Raw genomic sequence first — 24,417 nt, forward strand, 5'->3', positions numbered from 1 at the left:
TTTACATGGTGGCGTTCGGTCACAGGTTGGAGGCGATGATCTCAGAGGGCTTTTCCAGCCTAACTGATTCCGTGCTTTAGTGACTGGCGTTGGTTCATCTTTTAGTTAAGACAAGTGTTTGCCAAGGAAACGCGGCAGTCGCTGCGGCCCCGGCGCTCAGCAGGACGGGGACCAGCAGCTCGCCGAGCGCTCCGAGTGCCGGCGCGGTTCCGGCGCCAGGCGCCTCTGCAGGGCCGGGCCGGGCCGGGCCGGGGGCGGGGAGCGCCGCGGTTGGCGGCGGCCGGCACGTGGTGGGGCGGGGCGCGGGCACCGGGAAAGGACGCGGCGCCGTGGGTGAGGGTCCGCTCGGGTAGGGGGCGAGTGATGGATGTTGCTTCGGTGCTTTCTTTGCTCGTTGCTGTGGTGCTCTGGTTGCAGCCGCTTCACCAGGCGGGTGCTCTGGGCCCGCGCTGCCGCCGGGGCGGGGGAGGCCCCGGGTGGGTGCCGAAGGCGGCGTGGCCCGGCCCGGGGTCCGGCCGAGCGCTCGGTGCCGCTGTGGGCGCGGGGTTGTTGGGGCAGGGAGGGCGCGGAGCACTCGCGGGCAGCGGGGCCCGGCGGCCGCCGCCCCTGAGGCACGGGCGGGCCGGCGCTCGTCTGCTCGTGACCGCCCGGAGGCGCTGAGGGCGGCCGCGTTGGGTGCTGCAGCTGGGACGGGATAAGGGATCTGGAGAGCTTACCAGAGTGTGTGAATACGGGGAGAGGAGGCGCTGCAGCTGGGACGGGATAAGGGATCTGGAGAGCTTACCAGAGTGTGTGAATACGGGGAGAGGAGGCGCAGACAAGGTGCGTCCAGGCTCTCTTCCGTGGTGCCCGGTGTTAGGATAGGGGGCCATGGGTGCAGACTGAAACACGGGAGGGTCTCTTGAGACCATCAGAAGCACCAGATGGGGAGTGAAAGTGCCCGAGCACTGGCACAGGTGCTCCAGAGAGGCTGTGGAGTCTCCATGCTTGGAAACATTCAGAAGATATCTGGATATGGGTAGCTGGTTCCAGGTGGCCTGGCTTTAGCAGGAGATTGGTCCAGATGACCTCCGAAGGCCCCTTCCGACCTCAGCCGTTCCATGATAATGAGCTTGAAGTCAGTGAAACTGTAGTGCGTATTAAATCACCACTGCCGTTCGAAAAAGAACTTGCTATTTGTATAATAGCAAAGCCGTTTGATTTGCTGCACAGTTCTTACCTGACCTTAATACAAGTTGAATGAGTTTAGAACAGTAAAACTGAGCAAGGGAAGTTTTGTGGCATTAATTCCATGCTTTTGTATGATGTTTCCAAACGGTGATGAGACAGGTTGTCATTCATACAGCAATTCCCCTCTTCTATTACTTCCATTTTGCATCACGAATTTTGGGTGAATTTTGGATGAACTGCTGGAAATAGTTGAAGTTCATAAGGTTAAAGAGAGCTATTTCCGTGAAAAAAATTGCACAGATAATGCAACAAACATTTTAAGACAGTAGGACAGTGAAAAGACCATTATTGTAGGAAGTGTTTGTAATTATGTTTTTAAAACCATGTGACCTGTTTGTTTTGGTTTTTTTGTTTTGTTTGTTTTTTTAAGCAGGTGTTTCTTAATCAGCTAAAATGGTTCTGAAGAAGAAGAAGGAAATTCAGGTGGATGCATTCTTTCTTGATCATCATCAGCTTGAAAAACTTCAGAGTATGTAGGGGTTTTTTTTCTGAACTAATGTGTGATTTCTCTTGCCTTTGACTAGCTGCTGAAATTGATCTGTTTTTTTGCTTGTTATGTTTTATTTCTAGTGGTTTTGCTTTGTGAGTTTTATGTGTGTTTGCTCTGCTGTGATTTGTTTTTATTTTATAGTGACAATGACTTCTTACCTCGGCAGAGTTAAAAAAAACCTTTAGAGCATTGTGGCTTTGGTTTGAAAACTCTTTACTTTGTTTATCTTTGGTCTGAAGGTAGTAGAAGGTCCTACTTGTGATTCTACTGGCAGGCCTGTAATTCAGTGATATCTGATGTTTTAGCCTTAGTATGTGGGATAACACTGAATTGCCAAGAATCACAGAATGATTGAGGTTGGAAGGGTTCTCTGGAGGTCATTTTCTCAGGCTTTGTGTTTTCTGTAGTTAGCTTGTTTTAAAGGTATTGTTCAAATGATGTTTTCTTTTGTGAGGAATTTTTTTTGATTGTTTGATGAGAGAAACTTCCAGTGATATTTATTGTAAAAAAACCCAAACTAAATAATACAAGATTTGTATGCTAAAGTTACTTTGAGGTAGCACTGGTGAGGTCCCACCTGGAGTGCTGCATCCAGTTCTTGGCTCCCCTGTACAAGAGTAATATGGACATGTTGGACAGACTCCACCTAAGGGCTAAGATGGTGAAGGGCCTGGAGCATCCCTCCTATGAGGAAAGGCTAAGAGAGCTGGGTCTCCTTGGCCTGGTGAAGAGAAGGCTCAGGGGCTCTTAGCAATGTGTAAAAAATACCTGAAGGGAGGACATAAGGGAGGCAGAGCCAGTATTTTTTCTGTGCTGAGCAGTGATAGGACAGGAAGGCATGGGCACAAACTGAAACACAAAAGATTCCCTCTAAACATCTTTTTTAATGTGAAGGGAAACACTTTTTTAATGTGAGGGTGACTGAGGACTGGCACAGCTTTCATAGGGAAGTCAGGGAGTCTCCAGCCTTGGACGTACTCAGAAGCCACCTGGCCATGATCCTGGGCAGCCAGCTCCAGGTGACCCTACTTGAACAGTGGGGTTGGACCAGATGGTCCCTTCCAACTCAGCCATGCTGTGATTTTTTTGCAAGTGGTCTTCATACTGCAGATGAGGCCTGCTGTTGTGTTCCAGTGAAGCTGATTTTTTTCATTTGTTAGGAAAAAAAAGTTGTGTTAAGGTGTTGAAAGGTGATTTAAGGGTTTGTGGCACTAATGGGTTTACTCTAACTGGAAAAACCCCTAAGGATTTAGCAGTCATTTCTTCTTATTGTAAATCATGTATTAGTTATACTGCTTATTGTAATTACTTCATAAAAAGATCCTCTTCTTCCAAATGTAGGGTTTTCAATGACTGAAGAGCAAAATCTGGCATCTCTGCTTCTGCACTGTGCACAGCTGAGAAATGGCATCCAGCAGATCCAGTGTATTAAACAGGTAAGGTTTCACTGTTGTTAGTGTGGTTTTTGGTAACTGACAGTGTGTCCTGCGCACTGTTAATGGCAAATACAGCTCTAAAATAAACTTTCAATGCTGGAAACACAGGAAAAGCAGTTGTTACTGCTGCACATGCATCAGGTAGAAATGTAGTCATAGTACTTAAATTAGCAAGGGCCACAGTTACTGAAAATGGTGGAAGGCAAGTGATACCAAGTTTTCTATTTTGTATGTATGTTTTTTGATTTTAGAGGTGTTCTTGAAACATTTAAAACTTGAAACTCAAGGAGAAATGGTGGAGAACAGTTTTTCAGCATATGCTTCGATTAGATGGAAATATGCCACCGTTGAAGATGGTATATCCAGAGGTTTTTGTTCATCATGTGTTCTTTTGATTATAGATTATGCCATTGGTGAAGCAGATGGATCAGAACTCTGCAGGTGATCCCATGGTTAAAGCTTGTTTGGACGTTTTGGGAGAGACATATTTTTCATTAAGTGGGAAGAATCCTTTGAAGAAAGTATTAGCAAGGTAAAAAATTGAGTAGTAAGCCTTTATTTTTTTCTAAATGCTTTCCTTACCTACAAGTCAGTAATTTGTCATTCACTACAAACTGCTGTAACTTAATTCTAAAAATTTGCAGTACTAATATGTGTCTTAACCATAAATAATATATCATCAGATCAGTATCTTCCATGTGAAGCATTATTTTGATCTCTTTCATTATTGGAAAGACAACATAGTGTGTAATTAGCAGTTTGAACTTTAAAATCCAATGTCAGAATAGAAATTTAAAATACAAAATTTCAGCTTTGTCAGGAGAAGATAGTTCAGAGGAACCCTATCTAAACTGCGGTTTCTTGTGCCTATTTTTATTGCAATAAATTTTTTCTGTTGCACAATTACTGCTGTATTTCTTTAGTGAATTTATTATAGCCTTAGCATTTTTTAAGATCTGGTGCTTAGCTGCCTTCCTTTCTTTGTCTGAAAGCAGTCAATGTTGTCCGGAGATGCAGGGCTTCCATCCTGTATTTGGTTGTGGCCACCCCAAAGCTGTGCTCCCCTTTGACAGGTTTTCTAGCTGCAAACTGAGAACCTGCATGTTAATTTTAAAACAGATGATGTTTTCATGTGGGAAGAAACATCCATCTGTGTATTGGAGTTTTAGCTGACATGGATTTTGTGCAGTGGATGTTCAACACCTCAGTAAAAGCAAACTAAATGTGCTGTTTCTTCCTGTTGCAGTTCACTGAATGGTCTTCCTGGACATTTGATGGTGTCAGCTGTGCAAAGCTTTGTGTGCTGCCTTCGGGAAGAACTGAAAACCACAGATGTGTATTTGTACAGAAAAGTACTGGACAACCTTGCTTCCTGTATGGAGGACTTCAGCTTAGGTACAGTGGCACTGAGTGTCTTCTGGTTAAACTTGCTCAGCACTGATTTGCACCTCGGTGCCACACCTGATAGTAATGTTTGCAGTTGCAGGAAATAGATAGTGCTGGCAAGTATTCAGTACTTAAAATGTATTTTCTTTCCTCTAGGTAGAGCCTGTATTAAGAACCTGTTTGAAGAAGGTAAAGTCACATTTCTAGTAAATAAGCTCCACTGCACGTTTTTGGGGGAGGGGGGTGTGTGAAGAAGTGATTTGAAGTAGGCATGAATATCTGTCAGGTCTGATTTCTTCCTGGTTAATTTTCAGTACACTAGTATCTTCATATGGTACTTTTTTGTGAAAGACAAGACTGTGATTTATACCTTTAATTTCCAGGGGTCAGTTTTGCTTTATTGGGCAACCCCCGATATAAATCTTGAGTACCAGTGAGTGATTCTGAGTACCAGGGAGAATGAATCTATCACAGGATTGGGCCAAGTGGGTTGGAAACTTGTTGTGTACCGGGTTTTTGCAAAACAACTTGAGATTTTGTTCTAGCATTGCTTGTTTTTGTCTGTACTGAAATACCAGTTTAATTTGTTGGTGGAATGGAAGTCACCACTGTATGGGTACTATTCATTGCAGCTGGGTATGATATGTATGTGTGATTGCTTTGCTGGAAATTTTCTGTTCCATTTCTCTTGTAAGTAAATTCATACCATGATTATTTTCACTAGTTCTTCAGTTTCTGCAGAAGTTGCTGCTTGACATACAGGAAGAAAACAGGCAAGTAAATTCAATAGAAGCTCTATTTTACCTGGTTTTATTTCACTCTTGCAAGATAATTTGGTTTGGTTTAAAATATCACTTTGATAGCTATACATTGATGAAAGATGGGAATATCATTTTACAGTGATGCAGATTTTAAATAAAAACTGATCAGTTTCTTTTGTGGCAATATGGTAATATAAGAGAGGTAAGACACTGATACTGTTAGAGCTACTACTTCTAAGGGAGGCCTTTGAGTTGGAGTTTTGCTATCTGAATTGTTACTAAACAGTGTAATTAATAGATGTAAAATTCAGGTGGAGTAAAACTCCTTCATGTTCCATGAGTGTTTAGTTCAGTATTGATATACCTGACATTTTCCAGCATCTCATAAAGTGAGGCTTCTTCACTGTGGTCTCTTATTGTGTACCCAGAAGAGAGGGGTACTTAATGAAGTGTTTTGTACACTGAAAGTTTAGATATTTTCTGTCTTCTTGTTAAAGTCAGATCATAGAAATATGCTTTGTACATGGAGGAACTACTTAAAAAAAATTTAAAAGGAGGAAAAAAAAAAGAAAAATTAGAAAAGAGCAGCACTGTGTTCTGTTGGCCTTTTTGGAAAGCTTTTGGAAAAGTTCAGCTCTGCTCAGGCAGAATCATATGATTGAAAGCTTGTCACAGGAACCTGCAGAAAATGTAGCAGAATTTGTCATTTTTGTTTGTTTACTTCATTTGAACAGACTACCCTTGAGTCTGCTCCTTGTTTTCTTGTGTTTACATATGTGATCAACTCAAGCAGTAAGTTAGTTTTTACCATTAATTCTATCTAAAGTTGGCAGAATATGGTTTTCTGGGGATGGTGAAGAATGGTTTTAATTTCCTTTTTGTGTGCTTGCTTGTCTTCCCTCCCCCTTCCCCCCCACCCCCAGAAAGAATCATGGAAATCGTATTGTTCAGACTCAGCTGATGCATGATTTACTGATAGCCATTAAAGTTTCAATGATGCTTATACAGAAATTGCAAGAAAATATCCAGGGGAGCCTTTGGAAGCACAATGAATCTTTTGTTTGGCAAAGTATGTGTAGTTTACTGAAAAGTTCCACAAACTTCCTAATGGATGGTAAGTTTAGTAACATTCAAGCCCTAATATTTTTATTTACTTTTTGTCTTTGTAGTAAACAACCTCTATGTATAAAAACTTAGTTTAGCTTGCATGGAAATTGAACTATTGAGATTAGTGGGAGTGGGAGCAGTAGTTGTTTTTTTGGCGAGCTATGATTTGTGGATTGCAGTTTTAGAGTGTGCAGTTTTAGAGTGTACAGTTTAACTTGTCACACTACAAAAACTGAGGTTAATGCTGTTATTAATAATTCAGAAACTAACAGAAATGCTTTTAAGAGTCACCAAATGTCTGTGCCTACCAGAAATATCTACACCTCTATGAAATATGCTGTCAGAACTATTTATGGGCACACCATAACTAATAGTGGTTTCTTCTCATACAGACATTTTTGTACAGAAGAATTTAACACACGTCAGTAGGCTCTGCCACAGCCCTCCTTGCCTTGGTGGGCAGTCCTGTGTTTTCTTCTGTTAAAGGTTTTAGCAGTTTCTTATTACGCTGGAGGATAAAGTTGTTAATATTTGCTATGTAGGTGGACACTACAGATTTGTGATTATACACAAAAATGCTAAAAGTATGCTAAAAGTAGTTTAGCAAAATCCAATACCATCTTTTATAATTTTGATACATAGTTCTAGCACACAGTGTTTCCTGCATTCTAATGTAAAATATTTTTGCTGTGTAGCAACGCTCCTGCAGACTGTTCAGACTACCTCAGGACTGGCTGTTATTCTGTTTATCAGAGCTATGTATGAACCAGTTGAGGAATTACCTTCACTGGTAAGTGCATTTCTTGGCTGAAGACTGCAATGTCTTGGTGCTATCACTGTTGTCTGGAGGTTTTGCTGATACCGATGCCAAGGCTTGCCAGCCTCTCTATCAGTCCTTAGCTGGAGTATGATCCTTTCTTCTCTCTTTGCTGTATGAGGTCATAAGGCTTGGATTTTGAATTTTAGAAACTACTATTCACAAGAAATCTCTTCAAATCTTCTAAGATATGCACAAAATAGCTTTTCTGCTGTGCTGAAATGCTGTAATGGGTGTGCTTTTGGTGTTCCAGATCAGTGACTTGCTCCTTGGGACAATGGAGCACTCAGCTGTGCCAGCGTGGTTTGTGAGGAACTGTGGGGCTCTGTGCACGGCAGAACTCCCGGACTCGGTCCTGCTCTTCCTTTGCCATGGAGCACTGGCTATGCTGGATTGGAAGAATGGCAGCATGGGTGAAAATGGAGAGAAACTGTTATTAGATATTGCATCAGTCTTGTTGTCTTTGAGTTCAGAGTAAGTTTGTGTTTTGTGTTGTTTTGTGTTTGGGAGGAGAGGTTTATCTTTTTAATTCTATTTTTGCATGACCCCTGTGGTCTTAGTGGAATATCTCTGATGTCGTCACTGTAATGATACTAGGTTTTGCCACAGATAATGCAATCTTTTTAATATGTTCATAAAAACTCTGTAAATTCGAAAAATATAATGATGTTGCATAAGTTTCAATTTTTTCTTGCATGCTAAAATTTTGTTTTCTAACATGAATGGGATAAATTTATCAATTCCTTTATGGTAAGGTATGTCAGTATCAGTTCCTACGTAGAGAGATAAGCTTCAGTTTCAGGACTTCCTTCTCCTTCTGAAAGTTCAGCAGAAAGCAAAGTGGGCCAGTGACTGGAATACTTGAAGTAAGATGAGTTTCAGGTTTTTTTTCTGGTGGCAAGCATTGGCTGCTTGCATCTAACAGCCCACCAGCACAATTGGATTGGAGATTAAAACATGTGTTCAGTTCAACCTTTGATTGTGCCTTGGAGGTCAGTTTTGTGGTTTTGTTTTTGTACATAGGATACTCAGTTCTGATGGTTTTATATGGCAAGGAAAAGTTTTCCTTACGTTTTCAAGACGCATGCAACAACATAAAGCTGCTTAAATGTTAGCAGGTGCATAGTAATTTTTATTTTTTTGTTGTGTTTTTGTGGGGCTTGTATGATTTCTTTTCCCCTTTGTTAGGGGGTTTAGCTGCAACCACTTAATAGCACATCTGGTAACTAAGCAGTTCTGTGTTCATTCCTTTTCCTCCATGAATGGCTTGTGTCTCCTAACCTGTTTTCATGTAAGGTAAATGAATGTGATGAATAGTTATTCTGAAATACAAAATTTGTTTTTTTAAAAATTGATTAATGAAAATAATGAACTTTTTTGTGTTTGTTCTTTTTAAAAGGTTAAAAGAATCTAGTGTGGCAACATCTTTGTCTAGAATCCTTGCTATTTGGACTAATTCAGCACTGGCTGCCCTTGTTTCAGGCTCTCCAGATCTAAAAATCAAACTTAATGGGAACTCTGATATAACTGGGAAGCTGCTGGAATACATTTATACACACTGGGATCACCCTCTGGATGCTATTAGACACCAAACCAAATTGATTTTTAAGAATCTTCTTCGGATACACCAAACCACCATTGCTGGATCCAATGGAAAATCAGACCCATTCTTTGCAAGGCTGATAAAGCATTTACTAAGCTTGGATTGGCATGTAAAAGGGAAATATGCTTCTCTTGGTTGTCTGGTGGAGTGTGTGGGCACTGAAAATATATTGCAGTTGGACAGGACAATTCCAGTACAAATCCTGGATGTGATGAATGATCAGTCTCTCGCACCTTATGCTAGTGATCTTCTGGAAACCATGTTTACAAATCACAAGGCCCATTTTACTTTAAGTTTTCAGGAAGGCACCTGGATTGACCAGTGGCACGACCTCTGGGTTTCTCCTCTTCTGGTAATACTGTGTGAAGGGAACCATGACCAAACTACTTATATAATAGATTATTATTTACCAAAATTGCTCAAATGTAGCCCTGACAGTCTGAGCTACATGATTAGAATTCTTCAGGCCTCTGCAGATGCTAATCTGGGTAAGAAAATAAACTTTCTATTTGTAATTATGATTGGATTTTAAAAAAAAAATCTTAGCCATGTGATTTCTGGTCTGTTACTATTGTTAGAATTAATTTGGGAGAAAAATTCCAGATGGTTGTTATTGCTACTAGTATTTTAAGGTGAAAGTAATAATAATCATAAGTGTGTCATCATGCCATGAGCAAAATAATTAGTATTCCTTCTGTGAGTGCCTTATGGTTCTCTTTACATGCCAGGGTTTGTTACATTTCTGTATTTTTTACTACTATTTTTTATTTCTTACACAGGTGTGGCCAGTAACAGATTGTTTTTCTTGTAAATATGTGGATACGAGAGTTATGATTCACCTGTAGTTTTGAAGTAGTTTAGTGTGACTCTAATGGCTTGTGAGACCTCATAAGGTCTTTTTTTCATATGACATGTTTGAGATGAAGCTTTTTGAGAACCAGGTGACTTAGAACTAGTTTAATCTATAGCAGCACTGTCTCTTAGGATTTATGGAGTAGAAATAAAAAGGGGGGTGAGGGTGGGTCATGTGGTGAAAGTATTGGGAGTTTCTGACAAGCTTTGCAAATAGTACATTACTTGTGTTAATCAAACAGTAATTATTACTGGTTTTCATTTTCTTCAGGCTCTTGCAGTACTAGAGGAGCTCTTGGAGCATTAATGGCATGCTTGAGAACTGCCAGGGCTCATGGACACCTGGAACTTTCAAATATCTTGAGCAGTGGTCTTGTATCCACTGAGTGTATAAAACAGGGTCTAGTTCATCAGCACAACCAGGTAAAGGGACAGCCTTTTATGTGTCCTTTGAATTAGAACAATTTGATCCTGATTACTGTGTTAGCATTGTATTAAAACAAGGTGTCATCATAGGTGTCAGTAAATCCTTTGTGGTTAACTTTTAAATATCTTTCAGGTTTGCATTGATGCTTTAGGTTTACTGTGTGAAACCCATCGTACTACAGAAATTGTGTCTCTGGAAGAAATGCAACTAATTCAGTTTTTTATGATGTACAACCTGAACAGCCAATCTCCTTCCATAAGGCAACAGATCGTTTCTCTGCTGAGAAAGGTAACTTCAAGCTATGAGCAATGTCTAATGTGCCTCTTAAGTTAGTTACAACACCCTTTAAGAAAAAAAAAAAAAGAGTATGTTATGAAGTTGCTCATTGGAAAGAGAAGAAGCTCTGAGACCAGGACTATGCTGTGTGTATTACCCAGCTAAATGGTGTTAAATCATCACAGGCAAGGATGGCTTAAACAAAGAATTCAGTGACAGAGGCACAGTAACGTGGCCATGGGTGGTGGTGGTGGGTGTTGCTTGACCTGTCAGCACCTGCACACTTTGCCAGTAGCAAAGCAATGCACCCTGGAGTCAGCAATGAACCTGGTGCTGCCTTTGCTGGGGCCTAAGGTTGTGCTTACACAGATTTGTCACACCTCAAGCAAATTCAGTCACTTGGTCACCCTCAGAAACCCAACCTGGAAAACAAAGTAGAGGAATATTAAGTGAACAGCATGACATGTGGCTGTGCCATTACAGCCTGGGGGGAATGAGTGTCCGTGTGGTGGAAGTTGTCAAGGTCACGTGTAGCTCATGGTAGAAGCACGGGGATAAAATGAGGAAACCATGTTTGTATAAAGAATATCTTGGAAGATGTTTATGGCAAAAGAAGGTAGTGTGGAAGGAGAAAATTATTAATTTGAGATGGGGGAAAAATGAGGGAGTCAGTTTGACAAAAACAAAAGAGAAATCCCAGCTCTTCCCTTTCTTACTTGGTGCAGACTGAGGAACATGAGATGGAAAAATCATGCTGGTGGGAGCGTGATAAGAAAGGAAATATTACTTGTGGGTGGTCAAAGGGGTGGAGGAAGCACTTTTGAAGTGAGTCAAACTCTTTAAGAGACACTGAGGCTGTAGAAATGATCTGCACTTTTTAACATTTTTTATTTTTAAATTTTTTATCTGAGTTTTATTTACAGATGAACACAGTTCCACAGAAAATGAGTTGGGAGGAGAAGGCTAGGCATGAATTTAAGGAGGGAGATGGAAGAAGGTGTTGGAGGTGTAGAGGGAGGAGAGAAAAAATTGGTCACAAGAGAGATGGGAAGGAAAACCTTGGGTTTGGAGTGGAGAGGGAAGGATCTGTTCTGTGTTAGGCTGTATGAAAACTTCCTAAAAATTATAAGCAATGTGATTTGGAAAATAAGCTGAAAATCTGCCTTTCCCTTAATTTGCTGTCAATGATTCTTGTCTCATGTACGTTTTGCTTTGTTTTAAAAGTTATTTTGCAGGATACATGAAAGTTCTCAAGTGCTTTATAAATTGGAGCAAAATAAAACCAAGCAAGTGTTAGTTGAGAACTCAACTCACATGCCTCCTTTGAGGATTTTGCAGCAATATAAAGTAAGTAGACTGCTAGAGATGCAGGTGATAGAGGTGGGAGAGCGTTTCTGAGAGTTCATTGTTCCTGAACACCACTGGGCAAGTTAGGCTGTGTGTGTGTGTTAGGCAAAAGTGCAGTGCAGAAGAAAAAAACCTGTGAAGCCAAACTTTGCTGAGGAGCTTGTCCACTGTGATGCACTTGTGCAGTGAATTTTGACTAACTACACTGTTGTTGATGAACTGAATGCCCACTGGTATTTGGAGGGTGTCTTTAAGGTCAATGTTGTTGAAAACCAATAAAGGTTATTTTCTGAGGGATTGCTCTATGATGTGCATTGAAACAGCAGTAAGTGAGGAATGGCTGGAGATGTTTTGATGACTCTCAATCAAAAAAAAAAATTGGGTAAATGTCCCGTCATCTCTTGGCCATTTAGCAGCAAACTTTAAATGATGCATGTTACTTGGACTTGAAATAGAGATGAGTTGAGCTTCAGTCTTTTTCTAGGTCTCTAGAATAATCAGTGAGTGAGAGAATGAATGACATGAGCTTTAGCATGAAGACATCTTTTGTATCTGTCCTTTTTAGCCTTTTTTAAGGCTCACATTGTCAGTTTCTTTGCACCAGTTCCTTGAGTTCTGCTTTTCTCGGTCAGCTGGTTTTCAAGATTTGAAACAATGGCCATCTTTTTGTGGGGATGGGGAAGGAAAATTGTTATGTTTAGAAACCCAAATGATTGTCCACCCTTCACTGTACTCTAAGAAGCAAGAAACTGTCTGTACTATGAATGTCAGCCTCCTGTTTTTCCAAAATTAATTGTAAGGTCATAATTTTTGGGGTAAAGCAGAGTGTCCTGAATTCAGTTACTTAGGCTTTTGTTTGTAGGGCAGCAAGTAAATTGTCTTAATTTTTTTTGTGTGTTCCCCCCCCCGCCCCCCCCAGGATTTCATGTCATCTCTGTGTACCAGACTTTTTGGGGTATTGTTTCCTGGTTCATCACACCCAACCAGGTTTTCTGCACTAAGTATTTTGGAATCAATAGCAGAAATATTTTCTGCTCCAAAAGGTGAGAAGCCTGATTTATAGACTTTTATGGACTGTAGGCATGGGAGGTGTTGAATTGAAGAAGTATCTTTTATGCCAACTACTCAGTTTCTGTCAAAGGGTATTCTTAGTCCTTAATTTCTATGGCATTTCCTGGGTTGCTTTTGTTTTACCTCAAGGGAGGATAGGAAGTTTTATTGGAAAAAGGAATATTGCAGTAAATGCAAATAATTATGGCCTGTTGCATTTCTTCTATAAATTTGGATTTTATTGAATAGTCTGTTTTTTAGCAAGGTTTATTTTTGTTATTATGAGAAACTTCTGGACAAATTTCAATGTATTTGATAACTTTGCTCCTTTGTCCTGTACAAATATCTTCATAGTTTGAAATGCTGAATTCACAAAAACTCTTGATTAAAAAATATTGCATATCCTTATCATATTATGCTAAATAAAAAAACAGTTTTATTGCCAGTTAATGATGATGTGCTGCTGTTATTTTAAATTTTCTTCATTATTTTATAACAACCTTAATTCAAGAAGTATTTGTTAGTGCCTTGGAGTATTGATGATCTTGCTAAATCTTGTCTCTGGATCATATGGCCAACATAAAAATATGTTTTCAGTCCTAGATTGTAGCATTTTTCTTTAAAGAAATGAATTGTCCAAGATTAAAGTTGATTTTGAGAGGGAATAAAAAAATGCCACCTTGCTAAATCATTTCTCAAAACCACGTGATAAATGATGAACACATTAATGTTATTATTATGAGTATGTAGCATATTGTTTCTGCTTTAGCATATTGTTTCTGCTTTTTTTAAAAATAGAAAGTTACCCTGAGTTGTTATAATAGCAGTTGAGGATTTTATAAATTAAACATAACTTCTATAAAGGCAATTCAGCTTTTGTGTTCTGTGCTGTAGTGTGGTGCAGTTGTTCATATCCTAAAATTTTTCTCTTCTTTACAGCATTAGGTCCAGTCACCAGAATTCACAACTCATTTACATCTAAATTAAAACCAAAAGAAATTGTAATGGCTTACGTTTTCAGGGATTATTCCTATGTAAAATAACTCAAAACACCAAGCACCAAAATGCACTGAAGCTTTTAACCTCTTTTTTGAAAGGAATTATTTTCTAATATTACATACTTACAGGGAAAGAATTTTTAAGCAAAACGAAATAAAAATTATTTTCAATGCTGAATTTAATGGGAGTAAATGGGATTCTGTTTTTGGCAATAAGTTATTTTCTGTATTACTAAGTAATTTTTTGGATAAGGAGTCATAACAGTATTTTAATTCATAACAGTAAACATGGTATTTTAAGTCCTATTAAGAGAAATAATATTAAATAATAATTTAACTGAAATTTTAATGCTTCTTTTAGTATAGCAAAGCAGAATGTGAAGACAGTGATTATTCTGGAAAGAGTTACAGCAAAACTTATCTAAGGCATTAATTTCTTTGAGCAGGCCAGGCACAAGTTTTTCAGTTGGATCAGGAGATGGATTGTGCTCGTGTCCAAACTTTGATCCAGTGTTTCGCCAGTACTTTTGAGGAAGTAAAAATTCTGGCATTTAGGCTTTTGATGAAGCTGCGTGATGTTGCATTGAATTTACAGGTATGAACTTGAAGAGTTTAAAGGGAGTAACTTTGTGGAAGATGAATGTTCTGTAGTATACCAGGTGTTTGGGTTAGGTACAGAGCATGATTCCTAAACCTTAGAAGCCGGTCCAAGTTGCCTGCAGTAGAGTTAATCACTAGCACCTTCTGTGTATTTTTATACAGCTTCTGCCCTTACCTAAGGAGGCTTGTTGCACTAGTGGGTGAAGGGGTTTGGGAAGTTTGTTGGGTATGATGATGAACTATCAGAGAAATAGTTAATACAAGCTCTTTGCTTAGCTGTGACTTCCCTGTGGAAATGATTGAGGCATTTTGACTTGGTTATTCTTGGACTTTTAAAAATGTCAGCTCCCTGTTTCCTTTCATTTCTGATTGATCTCAGATTTCATTATCTGATTGGTTTTTTTTATTTCTCACAAATTTTGCCCTTTGACTTGATACTGATTTGTCTGTAGTAACTTCAGGAGAAATTATTTTTAATTTAATTAGTACAGGTGAACAAATACTGCTTCCAACTAAACTTTGCTTCTCTTTAATGTCCATTGGAAGATAAAACACAGTATTTTGAAAAAGAAAAGTTTTCCTGTGAAGTGCAGTGTGATTGAATACCGCTTTATAAATGGCTGTCTCCATCCTCAATGTCTATGTAATTGTATCCTTGCTAAATACATGCACATGCATGTTTTGAGTGTAAGGCTGTCAGTGCACAAAAGAAGTGTTCCTTAAGAAATACGTACCAGCAGACTTAATGAAAAGCAGGTTCTCAGGTTCCTGGGTGGTAAGAAGTTTAGTTAAATCAATCTGGAAGCTCAATAAAATGAGCAATATTACTGCTTTGGTTTTTTTTTTCAGGATTCTGAAAATCTAGATCTCCTATTCCAAGCAGCAATGGATCTCAGCACAAGTACCAAGCCATACGATTGTGTCACCGCTTCGTATTTGTTGAACTTTTTAGTGTATCATGAAGGACTGCAGAACAGTTGTTTGGGAAAATGGCTTGAGCATAACTCCCAGATGGATGAAAACACATCAGTGAGTCCAGTGGAGAAGAACACTTTGGCAGGTAAGATTTGGGGGGAAAAGTTTTTTTACATTTGTTGAAAGTTTGCTGCTTTTCCATAAGGCTTTTGGTGGGAGGTTTAGTAAGAGATGTTTATTTCTAACAGGATTTTAAGTATATTTGTTCTGGTGTTAAGAGGCCAGGTTCTTCAGTAAGATCTTAATCTAGTCCTGTTTGTGTTGAGGGTGTTGAATATTCTAAAAGACGGGTTTTGTTACTATTTTGAGCAGTGACATTTGAAAGTGCTATGGAGGCCCAAGTAGTGAGCCTGGTGAAGCTGAGTGCACCAAGTGCAGGGGAGGACCCTCTGCTTCCCCTAAGAGCTCACTCACGCAGGGGGAAGGCAGCTGTAGGCGGTCTGCGTGTGTTTCAGTACTTGATGTTTGCAGTGCTGCCCCTTGGAGCTCTGTTCTCTTGGACCCATTTTTCTGGGTGATTTGCAGTCCTGTGAATACACATTCACAGGAATGAGGCTTTGCTCACATGTGGAATATTTTTGTTTGGTTTAGTGCACCTGGATGAAGGATGACAGGGCTCTAGATCTGGTGGGTGTGGCAAATTCATTAATCAAGCTTCCTCTAACTTTCGTAGTTTTCAGTAAAACTAAAATACTTAAATTCGTTATTTGTAAAAAACCACTTTATATAATTTGTAGTAAACGCGCTGTTTTTAGTATAGTTTTTTGTGCCGTTTTTGGTTTCTCTGCAGATTCCTGTTAATACTTTCTTTATATGCAGTGAAATAATGATTTTGAGACATGGCTGTGGTTACCATAAGTGAAGGAAACGTGGATAACCTCATGGCTCATTGCTCTGGGGTATCTGCTGCTGTTGGTGATCCATGGTTCCTTGTTAGGGTCTGTAATTTGTTCTGATTCTGGCACTGAGATGTCACAAGGTATAAATAGGATTAAAATAGGCACGTGTATCCTTGAAAATTGGTCAGGTTTTTTAGTGGAAAACATAAGGTTCAAATATTTAATCATGAACTTTTGATCTTTAATATTCTGCTGTACTCATCATTGTATTAATGTGGCTGGAAGGGTGAAGTCTGACTTGCAGTAGGTGGTAGGTAACTCCTTGTGTCTTCATCATGAGCTGTGGGATTGCCTCTGAGCAAACCCAGATCTGGGTTGTGCTTTTCACAGCTGCCATTTGATTCAGAGAGACAGATTAAATTGACTATAACAAATATTGCTGGAGTTTAGGTAACTGAAAATCAGGGGTAACATACATTTCAATGACAGAAGAGGGAAAAGTATAATAAAGGAAATTGCTGTGCATATTCCACTGAATTGTTGTGTAAACAGGTTTTATTCCTGTTTCTTAAAGCAGATTTTTTTCTTAGAAAATACAATATATGAATGTACAATGCAAATCTGTGCTTTAAAATGTTTTAGTTATCAAGCTCTTGTTGGTGAATGTTGAAGAAGAAATACTCCAAGCCAAGAAGTGTCTGCTTCAGGCAGCAGCATCATTCCCCATGTATGGGAGAGTGCACTGTATAATTGGGGCTTTGAAGCAATTACCCTTCAAGTAAGTAAAAATACTAAGTAGGAAGTTGTAACTCCATATTTAAGTGCAGTGGGAGAGCTATTCAGGAGAACAGAAAAGCATGCAGTATTATTTATAAGGAAATCCAGTACCTGTGGCCTTTAGAACTCTTTCTGGCTGCTGCAGTGTTTGGTACTTCCTTTGTATGCATTAAACTCAGCCTTAAGACTTTTCAGTCTCTACACTATTTATAGTTTTCATAAATATTGTTGCAGAAGTGTTTGTAATTTTGGTTCTTTCTTTTAAATACAAAATTATTTTTATTCCATGTCGTGATATGTTTTGGTTGTGATTTTGATTTTTTTTTTTTTTTTTTTTTTTTTTTTTTTTTCCATAAGTAACTTGACACTGGTGTCTGAATGGAAGGAAATGGTGACCAGGCTCATTCTGATGTCATACAGCCTCTCTGCTGTAGTATCACCAGTAGTACAGAGCTCTTCACCAGAGGGTCTTATTCCAATGGACAGTGATCCAGGTAAAAAACCAAACAGAATCCCAAAAGAGTTTTTTTAAAATCTGGTGCTCCTGAAGGTCTCTGTCTTGCAATCATTCAGAACTAGGCTGAGCACCCCTCCCTTTCAGCTTCTCATTTTACATCATAATCTTAAGTCACTCTTTTAATTTCTGATAAAGTTGTCTTAACTTCTTCACTAAAAAGCCCACAAACACTTGCGGATTGTGTTGTTGCATCTCTTTCAAAACGGGACTGTAAATTCTGGTTTTCTTCCTTAATCTTTCTAATCACCATAGAACCTTGTTGTGGTTTTTTTTTTTTTTTTGTTTAAATGCTAATAGCTTTCTTTTGTACTGATACATCCCAAATGAATTACATCAGTATAAAGAACTGGAAGTAGAAGACAAAGCTATCTTAAATCTCCCTTTTGTTTAATGTGCAGAAAGTGCAGGTCGTCTGCAGATGATTCTGCATGAGATACAACCACAGGACACGAATGATTACTTTATGCAAGCAAAAATTCTGAAAGAACACTGCAAAGAAGAATCTGAAAAGCTGGACCAGAGGCCAACGAAAAGTATTTGCACAGAAATGAGAGGTAAATCCAAGGCTATATTAGTAATTAAATCAAGGTTTTTTTATAGATGAGGCATTTTATATGGATGATCAGCTGGAAATTACTAGCTTATATAATGTTTCAGTTCTTACCCATCAGAAGTTACTTATCCATGGACCTGGTTTTAAAGACTGCAGTCTTAATTCATTGTGCTTCTGGAAGATTGTGGCTAATCTCTCTTAAAACACAAGTGAAAATTAGTTGTTTTGATACTGGCCTAGACTCTGTTGCTGTAACTGCACTGGCCAGACAATCTTGAGCACCTTTTCTATCAAGCAATGCTTCTAATTAATTTCTTGTTGAAAAGTGTTGCTGTGATTTTCCTCTCTAGTGTATGTGAGGCTAGTGGAGAATATGTTCATGCAAGAACTCCTGTTGCATGAAATTATAAAAACAGAAGCTTCAGTTTGAAAGATTCCAGTGGTACAATGTTAGGTAGTATTTGTCTGTTATAATGAATAGCAGCCATGAAATCGAACCTTATAACGTTGAAGAAATTGTAAACCTTGGGACCTTTAATGTAGTCCAGAATAAATTTATAGAATATCCGTACATTTAAGAATTTAATAGTTTATGCAGGCTTTTGAACTTCCTTTCCCCGGTTGCCCTTTCCTATGTTTAAAATAGTTTGGCGGGGCCGTATGTTTCGTTTCAGGAGGGGAAGGGGTAAACGCGTGCAAGTGCCGCAGTGGCCACCAGGTGGCGGCGGCGCGTCACGAACGCGGTGCCCTGGCCGGCCCTTTTTTTCCCTTTTTTTCCCTTTTTTTCCCTTTTTTTTTCCTTCTGCGCGGCGCCCGCGGAGCGTACGGGGAGCGATGGATCGGGGAATGCCTGCCTTCAACGTTGGAGATGTTTCGATAGTTCAGTGGGCAAGTAAATAGCAGTGGTGACCGAAAGACCTCTACTCTTTCACACAGCACTTCCCTGGTAAAACGTTTATACTACTGGCTTTTCCAAGGGCAAGAAAGTACAGCAACTGTTGAGCAAGGAAAGCAATTAGGGTCAGCAAGACTGAATTATCTTTTGGGTAGGCAAGCTTAGAAATTTTTTCACAGTTATTTGTGTTTTGTTGGACAGTCAGGCTAAGCAAGGTTTAAATTACACATCTGCATCTGAGAACCCTGAGTTATGCCATTGCATTTGTTTTTTTATTTTTAAGGCAAAGACAGGCAAGCGTGTGATGTCACGGCTCAAATGGTTCTTGTGTGTTGCTGGAGAAGCATGAAGGAAGTATCTCTGCTCTTAGGGACACTGTGTAAGCTTTTGCCTTCACAGACTACATCTGAACCTTCAGATGCGTTGATTACTGTAGAGCAGGTAGGGAAGTAATTTTTATTATAAAACCTGCAAATTCCTCTTGGCTGGTGGTGCGGCGAAGGCAGTTTTCCAAAAACCTTTTTCTTAAATCTGTGTTCTATTTGGGAAAAGTTGTGGGTTTTAAATTTTTTTTTAATTGTCATGGTCTCAGGGTTTTCTTTGTTTATAATACCTGATTAGCAGTCTTGTTGTGATCAAATGGTATTCAGAAAGTGTAACTACAGTAGAAACAGATAAGAGAAGAAATTATTATACATAACTAACAAACTCATTCATTCTAGTTGTATTGGATTATTTGAGGTGTATGCTGTATTTAGGGATACCAGTGCCTGCCTGCCACCCTCCCCTTTGTCTCTCTCTCTCTCAGGATATATTAATCACTAATAGAACTGCTAAAAAACTTCTAAACTGACATCATGTTCAGAGTTTCTTTTGTGTCATTTTGTACTCTACATATTGGGATTCTGCTTAAAGCTCTTCCTTAATTAAACTTCATTGTCAGTAGTTCTGAAAGTCAAACATGCTGACTAGTCTTAGTCTTGTCCTCCTCCTATCTGTTATTATGAATAATTTGTATGTAATGTGACTGTGTGTTTTTCCTCCAATTTCTTTTAAGAAATCAGAAATATTAATATGCCATCTGTCTCTTGCAGAATGTTGAGTTCAGTGTTTACAAGAAATTAGATTACTGTGGGCATTTATTTGGGAAATATTTTGTGTTTATTAAATTTCTGTTTTTAATTGATGGCCTTTTCATTTCCGTATGTTTCAACAAAACCAGTCTGCATAGAAGGCTGAAATATGAAAGACCAACTACTTTTTAACCTCTTTTTGTTTCCAACAGAAAACACTTAATTAGTTTTTCTTAGGCGTTAGAACTTTATATTTTAAAATAAAAAATAGTGTTATGTACTCCAGATCTTATTTCTTGTCTGATGTTGTGGTGCCATGGGAGTAGTGTTGGTGTCTTTATTCTTGCATTGTCTCCAGTCCTCATGTTTTCATCTGGTTAACAGCTGTGCTTGTATTGTTGCAGGGGTCTGGAGGGCAGATGAGAGAACAGATATGCATTTCTACCATTATGTTCCTTAATCTGCACCAAGTCAAAGAGGAATTGGTGTTTTAGAATGAGTCAAACTGCAACGTGTGTGTTTTTGGAAAGCAGACATTGATAGGTGCTCTTTCAGAAATAATACATTATTAAGGAAGGAGTTGGACTTGGATGGTCCTTGTGGGTCCCTTCCAGCTCAGGATTTTCTGTGATTCTATGAAGATACCTTCTTTGTTTATAGATGCCTCTTCAGCTTGTTTATGCTTCAGATGCCTTCCTGTAAAACAGAATGCCTACATTCTAGTTGGAAGAAGGCTAATTCTTGAGAAGTCAGTTTGAAATCCTGATTTTCCTCAGGCTTGCAAGCACATACACAAAGAAATACAGTTTGGCTAAGTGCCTAATAAATACTATAGGAAAAGTGTGGGCATTTTCTCTATACTTTTTGTAACTTTAGGTCATAATTTGTATAAAAAAATAAAAGGGAATTTCATCAGAAATGACTACATATGTCAATGTCATAACTGCTGGGACTTCAGACTTATTAAACACTTCTCAGTGTTGACAAATAGAAAACTGGATTTTGTTATCTTACGCATGTAGAACTTTTCTTTCAAGTTCCCCATTCTTTTTCTTCGTTTTACAAGTATTGAAAGAGATTTAAGAATACAGAGAAGGAAAACTTTGAGAGAAACCTTGGTCATGTTGCCTTGAGCCAGGGCTAAGTAATTGTTGAAAAAAATCTGGGAGCACCTCTTGGCCAGTCTGTCTCATCCTGTTGCAAACCTTCTTTGTGTTGTACCTTGCTCCACATCTAGGTCAGTTACTGTATTGAATTGTGCCTTATGGGATCGATGTTGTCATAATTTATTCACCCAAAAGATCACAGTGAGTGCTGAATTTGCTCAGAGTCTTCTGATTGCTTGTACCTGCTTTTTTAATGGAGCATGCAGGTGGACAGACAGTGTCTTACAGTGCTGGTGTGCATTAGGAAATGGCACAACAGAACTGCCTCGTGGTAGGCAGTGTGGTGCTGGGGGCTACCCTTTGTAGCACTAGTGCTGCCTATTGTGCTGTCTACCTATGGGGGAGAGGCTGGCAGGGAGGCAGCTTGTGCATGATGCTTTATTGTTGTTGCTAGGAAGTTGGGACAGTATCACATTTGCACTCTCCTTGTCTTTTGAGTAGGAAATTGGGTTTACATGGCAGTTGATGGTCTGGTGTGCACTGGCTGTGACATCTTCAGCTCCTTGGTGTGCAGATGTGTGTATAGAGGAGTCTTCAAAACCTCAGCTGTTTTACAGTGGTGGCCTTGCCTTCAGAAATAGAAATAGACATAGGAAGTGCAGAGTATAGCTGGAGGAATCTCTCTCTATTCAAATGCATATTCTACTTCTCATTTTCCATCTGATCCTAAAAGTCCAGAGATGGCAGGCTCAAAGTTCTGCCTGTTAAGAAAACTAACAGAAATAGTATCACGTAACCACCAGGTGATAGACAAAATGCCATCTAATGAAGATTTTGTGTTGCTTTTGTCATATGATCTGCAAACCATGAATGCTCCAAGTCTGGGGGAACATTAAGCTCTTCCTCAAACTCCTGTTTATCTCACCTGGGAAGTTTTAAGACAGTTTTGAGAGTTAAGCTTGCCAGAGCTATGTGCCAAAGTGTAAAGAAACAGGCAGCAGAAGTAAAAACTTAACTGTCCAATTGCCTGTATTAATCTTCTGGAAGATGTCGTAGACAATTTCTATCTTGAGTACCCAGATTCTTGCCCTCAGCAGCAAGTGTTGCCCTGTAACTTGTTGGTTGTTGAATTAGTAAGACTCACCTGTTACATTCTAAATTTCTGACAAAGAACTGAGTTATGGCAGTGCTTCTTCCAACCTGTGAGTTCAATTTGATGCAAGCTTCTAGTCAGCTTGACTGTTGCAGAAAGCTCAGAAGTATAAATAGTAAAGTTGAAAGTTACATGACCAAAAAAAACCCCCTCATACGAATTTTTCTAAAAACATAAGCATGGTGCTGGGACAGGCTGGCAAATTGATTTGCATGTGTATGGTTTTCTTGGTTTGGTTTTGTTTACACACCTGGAGAACTGCTCTGTCTGTGGGTCAGCCCCTTGTGAATAAGGGGCACTTACTCCTCCTGTTTGGACTAGAAGGCTGAAATGAAACCCTGTGGCTACATAAGCTACCTTAAAATCGTCTCAGAAATAACTTTTTTAGCTCAAGTATCTCCAGTTATTGTGTGTTTCGCATTAAGTGAGTTTTAGCTGCAGGAAATAATATGTAGACTCTCTCAGATTTTGGTTTTTTTTATTAAATTATTGCAATCTCATTGCTTGGGTGATGCAAATTACTTAACAGGAGGTTGAAAAACCATATAGGTAGATACGACATTAACTTCCCATACAACTTAATTACTTGTCAGACTATTAAAGTATTAGAGTAATTGTATAAGTAACAGAACAAGCTGAATTTTATAAGAAGCTTGATGTGATTTTATGCATGTTTTTATATAAAAGCTTTAAAGAAACTTTTACAGGAGAACTTTTAAGAAGGACCCCTGAAGAAAATTTTGCATAATGGCATTAAGTACGTGCTATGCATTTTAAACAAATTAAATGGGAAGTTTGATTTAGACCTTGAAAGTTGATGAGAATTAAAAGAAAAAAAATCAACAAACAAGACAGCCTATGCTCCGTGGAATGAGATTGTGTGGATCTGTAAGCTTCCAAACAGATTTAAAAGCTTGTTATTGTAATAGAGCTGTAGAGTGTAACTCTAAGTGGAAGTTTAGTTATCATATTTATGTTTTAATGCTTTTAAAAATAGCTTTCATTACTACAACATCTTCTTCATTTTAAAATTGTTTCCAATGGTCAACAGCAATTATGCAGAATTCTGGAACGTTAAAAAATTGTATTTATCTAGGTATTACCTAGTCTAATGTAGATTTGTCTCCCTTTGGTACAATTTTTGGAGTTTGAATTTAATATCTTAAATATTTTTAGGGGGTTTTTTATGCTGTTATGCTTTATTTGGTATTTTCTTTGGGATTTTAGGCAAGCATGTAGGCAAACAAGAAGGTTTCTGAATTTGTTTCCCCCTAAAAATCAGAGTTGTCTCTTTCTTTTATTAAAATCTGAGTATGTCCATCATGGACAAATAACCAATTTTATGTCCTTTATATTTTTGGCCTTTTTTAAAGAATACAGAACTACCCCTTTAACCTAAAAGATTGAGTATAATATTTGTTATCATTAAAGTAAATGGTTGTTTATTATAGGACTTCTAGTTGCTTTTTGCTTGTTCCAGTGACCTTTGCAACAAGGGGGAGGATTGCTGCTTTTAACTGCAGAATATTTTGCGTATATAAATAATGTGTGTATAATTTCAAATGGCTTAATAGCTTTTTTTTTTCTTTTTTAGGTTAAAAATATTGGTGATTACTTTAAACATCATCTGCTGCAATCAAGGCACAGGGGTGCATTTGAATTGGCATATGCTGGCTTTGTGCAACTTACAGAAATGCTTTCCAGGTAGAAGATGGGCAACTTGCTGTGTTTTTAATAGAATAGTTTTACCAAACTTTGGCATTGATCCTGAAACTGACTGTGCAGGCAGATCCTTGCTTTCATGTGGATTTTATTTAAGTGTGGTGCAGGCATGATTATGGCACTTACATGATGTCTGTGACTTGGAGTGCAATACTTAGAGATGGCGCTTAGGCATTGAAAAATGATACAGACATATAATGCTTGCTTCATTTTTCTTTGTTTCTGGCATGTTAGTTTCCTGAACAGCTCTTAAAAACTCTTGGGAAAAGTAGGAGTGTCAAGTTGCTCCATTTCACTCCCCTTTTCTGGTGCTTTATGAAAATGTATGCCAGACTTTCTGCTTTATCCAGGGCATTTTCTTGGAAACTTCTATTACCTGTCACTGAGTTGGCTATTGTGACATTTGGAAGACTACCTGACAGTGCAT

General features: G+C 38.8%; 1 protein-coding gene across 4 annotated transcripts in view; it reads left to right on the top strand.

The window, feature by feature from the left end:
- Nucleotides 1–296: 296 nt before the first annotated feature.
- Nucleotides 297–24,417, top strand: part of THADA (THADA armadillo repeat containing) — a 155,598-nt gene continuing 131,477 nt past the window's right edge. For 2 of the 4 annotated variants that reach the window (XM_048296132.1, XM_048296135.1), the window contains exons 1-22: nt 297–333; nt 1,604–1,699; nt 3,062–3,156; nt 3,558–3,688; nt 4,403–4,551; nt 4,699–4,731; nt 5,267–5,315; nt 6,227–6,417; nt 7,106–7,200; nt 7,481–7,701; nt 8,627–9,318; nt 9,954–10,105; nt 10,242–10,397; nt 11,610–11,732; nt 12,652–12,775; nt 14,227–14,375; nt 15,230–15,440; nt 16,837–16,972; nt 17,329–17,465; nt 17,887–18,042; nt 19,220–19,377; nt 23,863–23,972. In XM_048296132.1, the coding sequence (XP_048152089.1) occupies nt 1,624–1,699; nt 3,062–3,156; nt 3,558–3,688; nt 4,403–4,551; nt 4,699–4,731; nt 5,267–5,315; nt 6,227–6,417; nt 7,106–7,200; nt 7,481–7,701; nt 8,627–9,318; nt 9,954–10,105; nt 10,242–10,397; nt 11,610–11,732; nt 12,652–12,775; nt 14,227–14,375; nt 15,230–15,440; nt 16,837–16,972; nt 17,329–17,465; nt 17,887–18,042; nt 19,220–19,377; nt 23,863–23,972 (3,344 nt within the window). In that variant the 5' untranslated portion in view covers nt 297–333; nt 1,604–1,623. Of the gene's footprint in view, nt 350–1,600; nt 1,700–3,061; nt 3,157–3,557; nt 3,689–4,402; nt 4,552–4,698; nt 4,732–5,266; nt 5,316–6,226; nt 6,418–7,105; nt 7,201–7,480; nt 7,702–8,626; nt 9,319–9,953; nt 10,106–10,241; nt 10,398–11,609; nt 11,733–12,651; nt 12,776–14,226; nt 14,376–15,229; nt 15,441–16,836; nt 16,973–17,328; nt 17,466–17,886; nt 18,043–19,219; nt 19,378–23,862; nt 23,973–24,417 lie in introns of all 4 variants that reach the window. The other 2 variants (XM_048296133.1, XM_048296134.1) reach the window with 2 other exon arrangements.

This window comes from Corvus hawaiiensis, chromosome 3, assembly GCF_020740725.1.
Source record: "Corvus hawaiiensis isolate bCorHaw1 chromosome 3, bCorHaw1.pri.cur, whole genome shotgun sequence".
NCBI classification, from domain to species: Eukaryota; Metazoa; Chordata; class Aves; order Passeriformes; family Corvidae; genus Corvus; species Corvus hawaiiensis.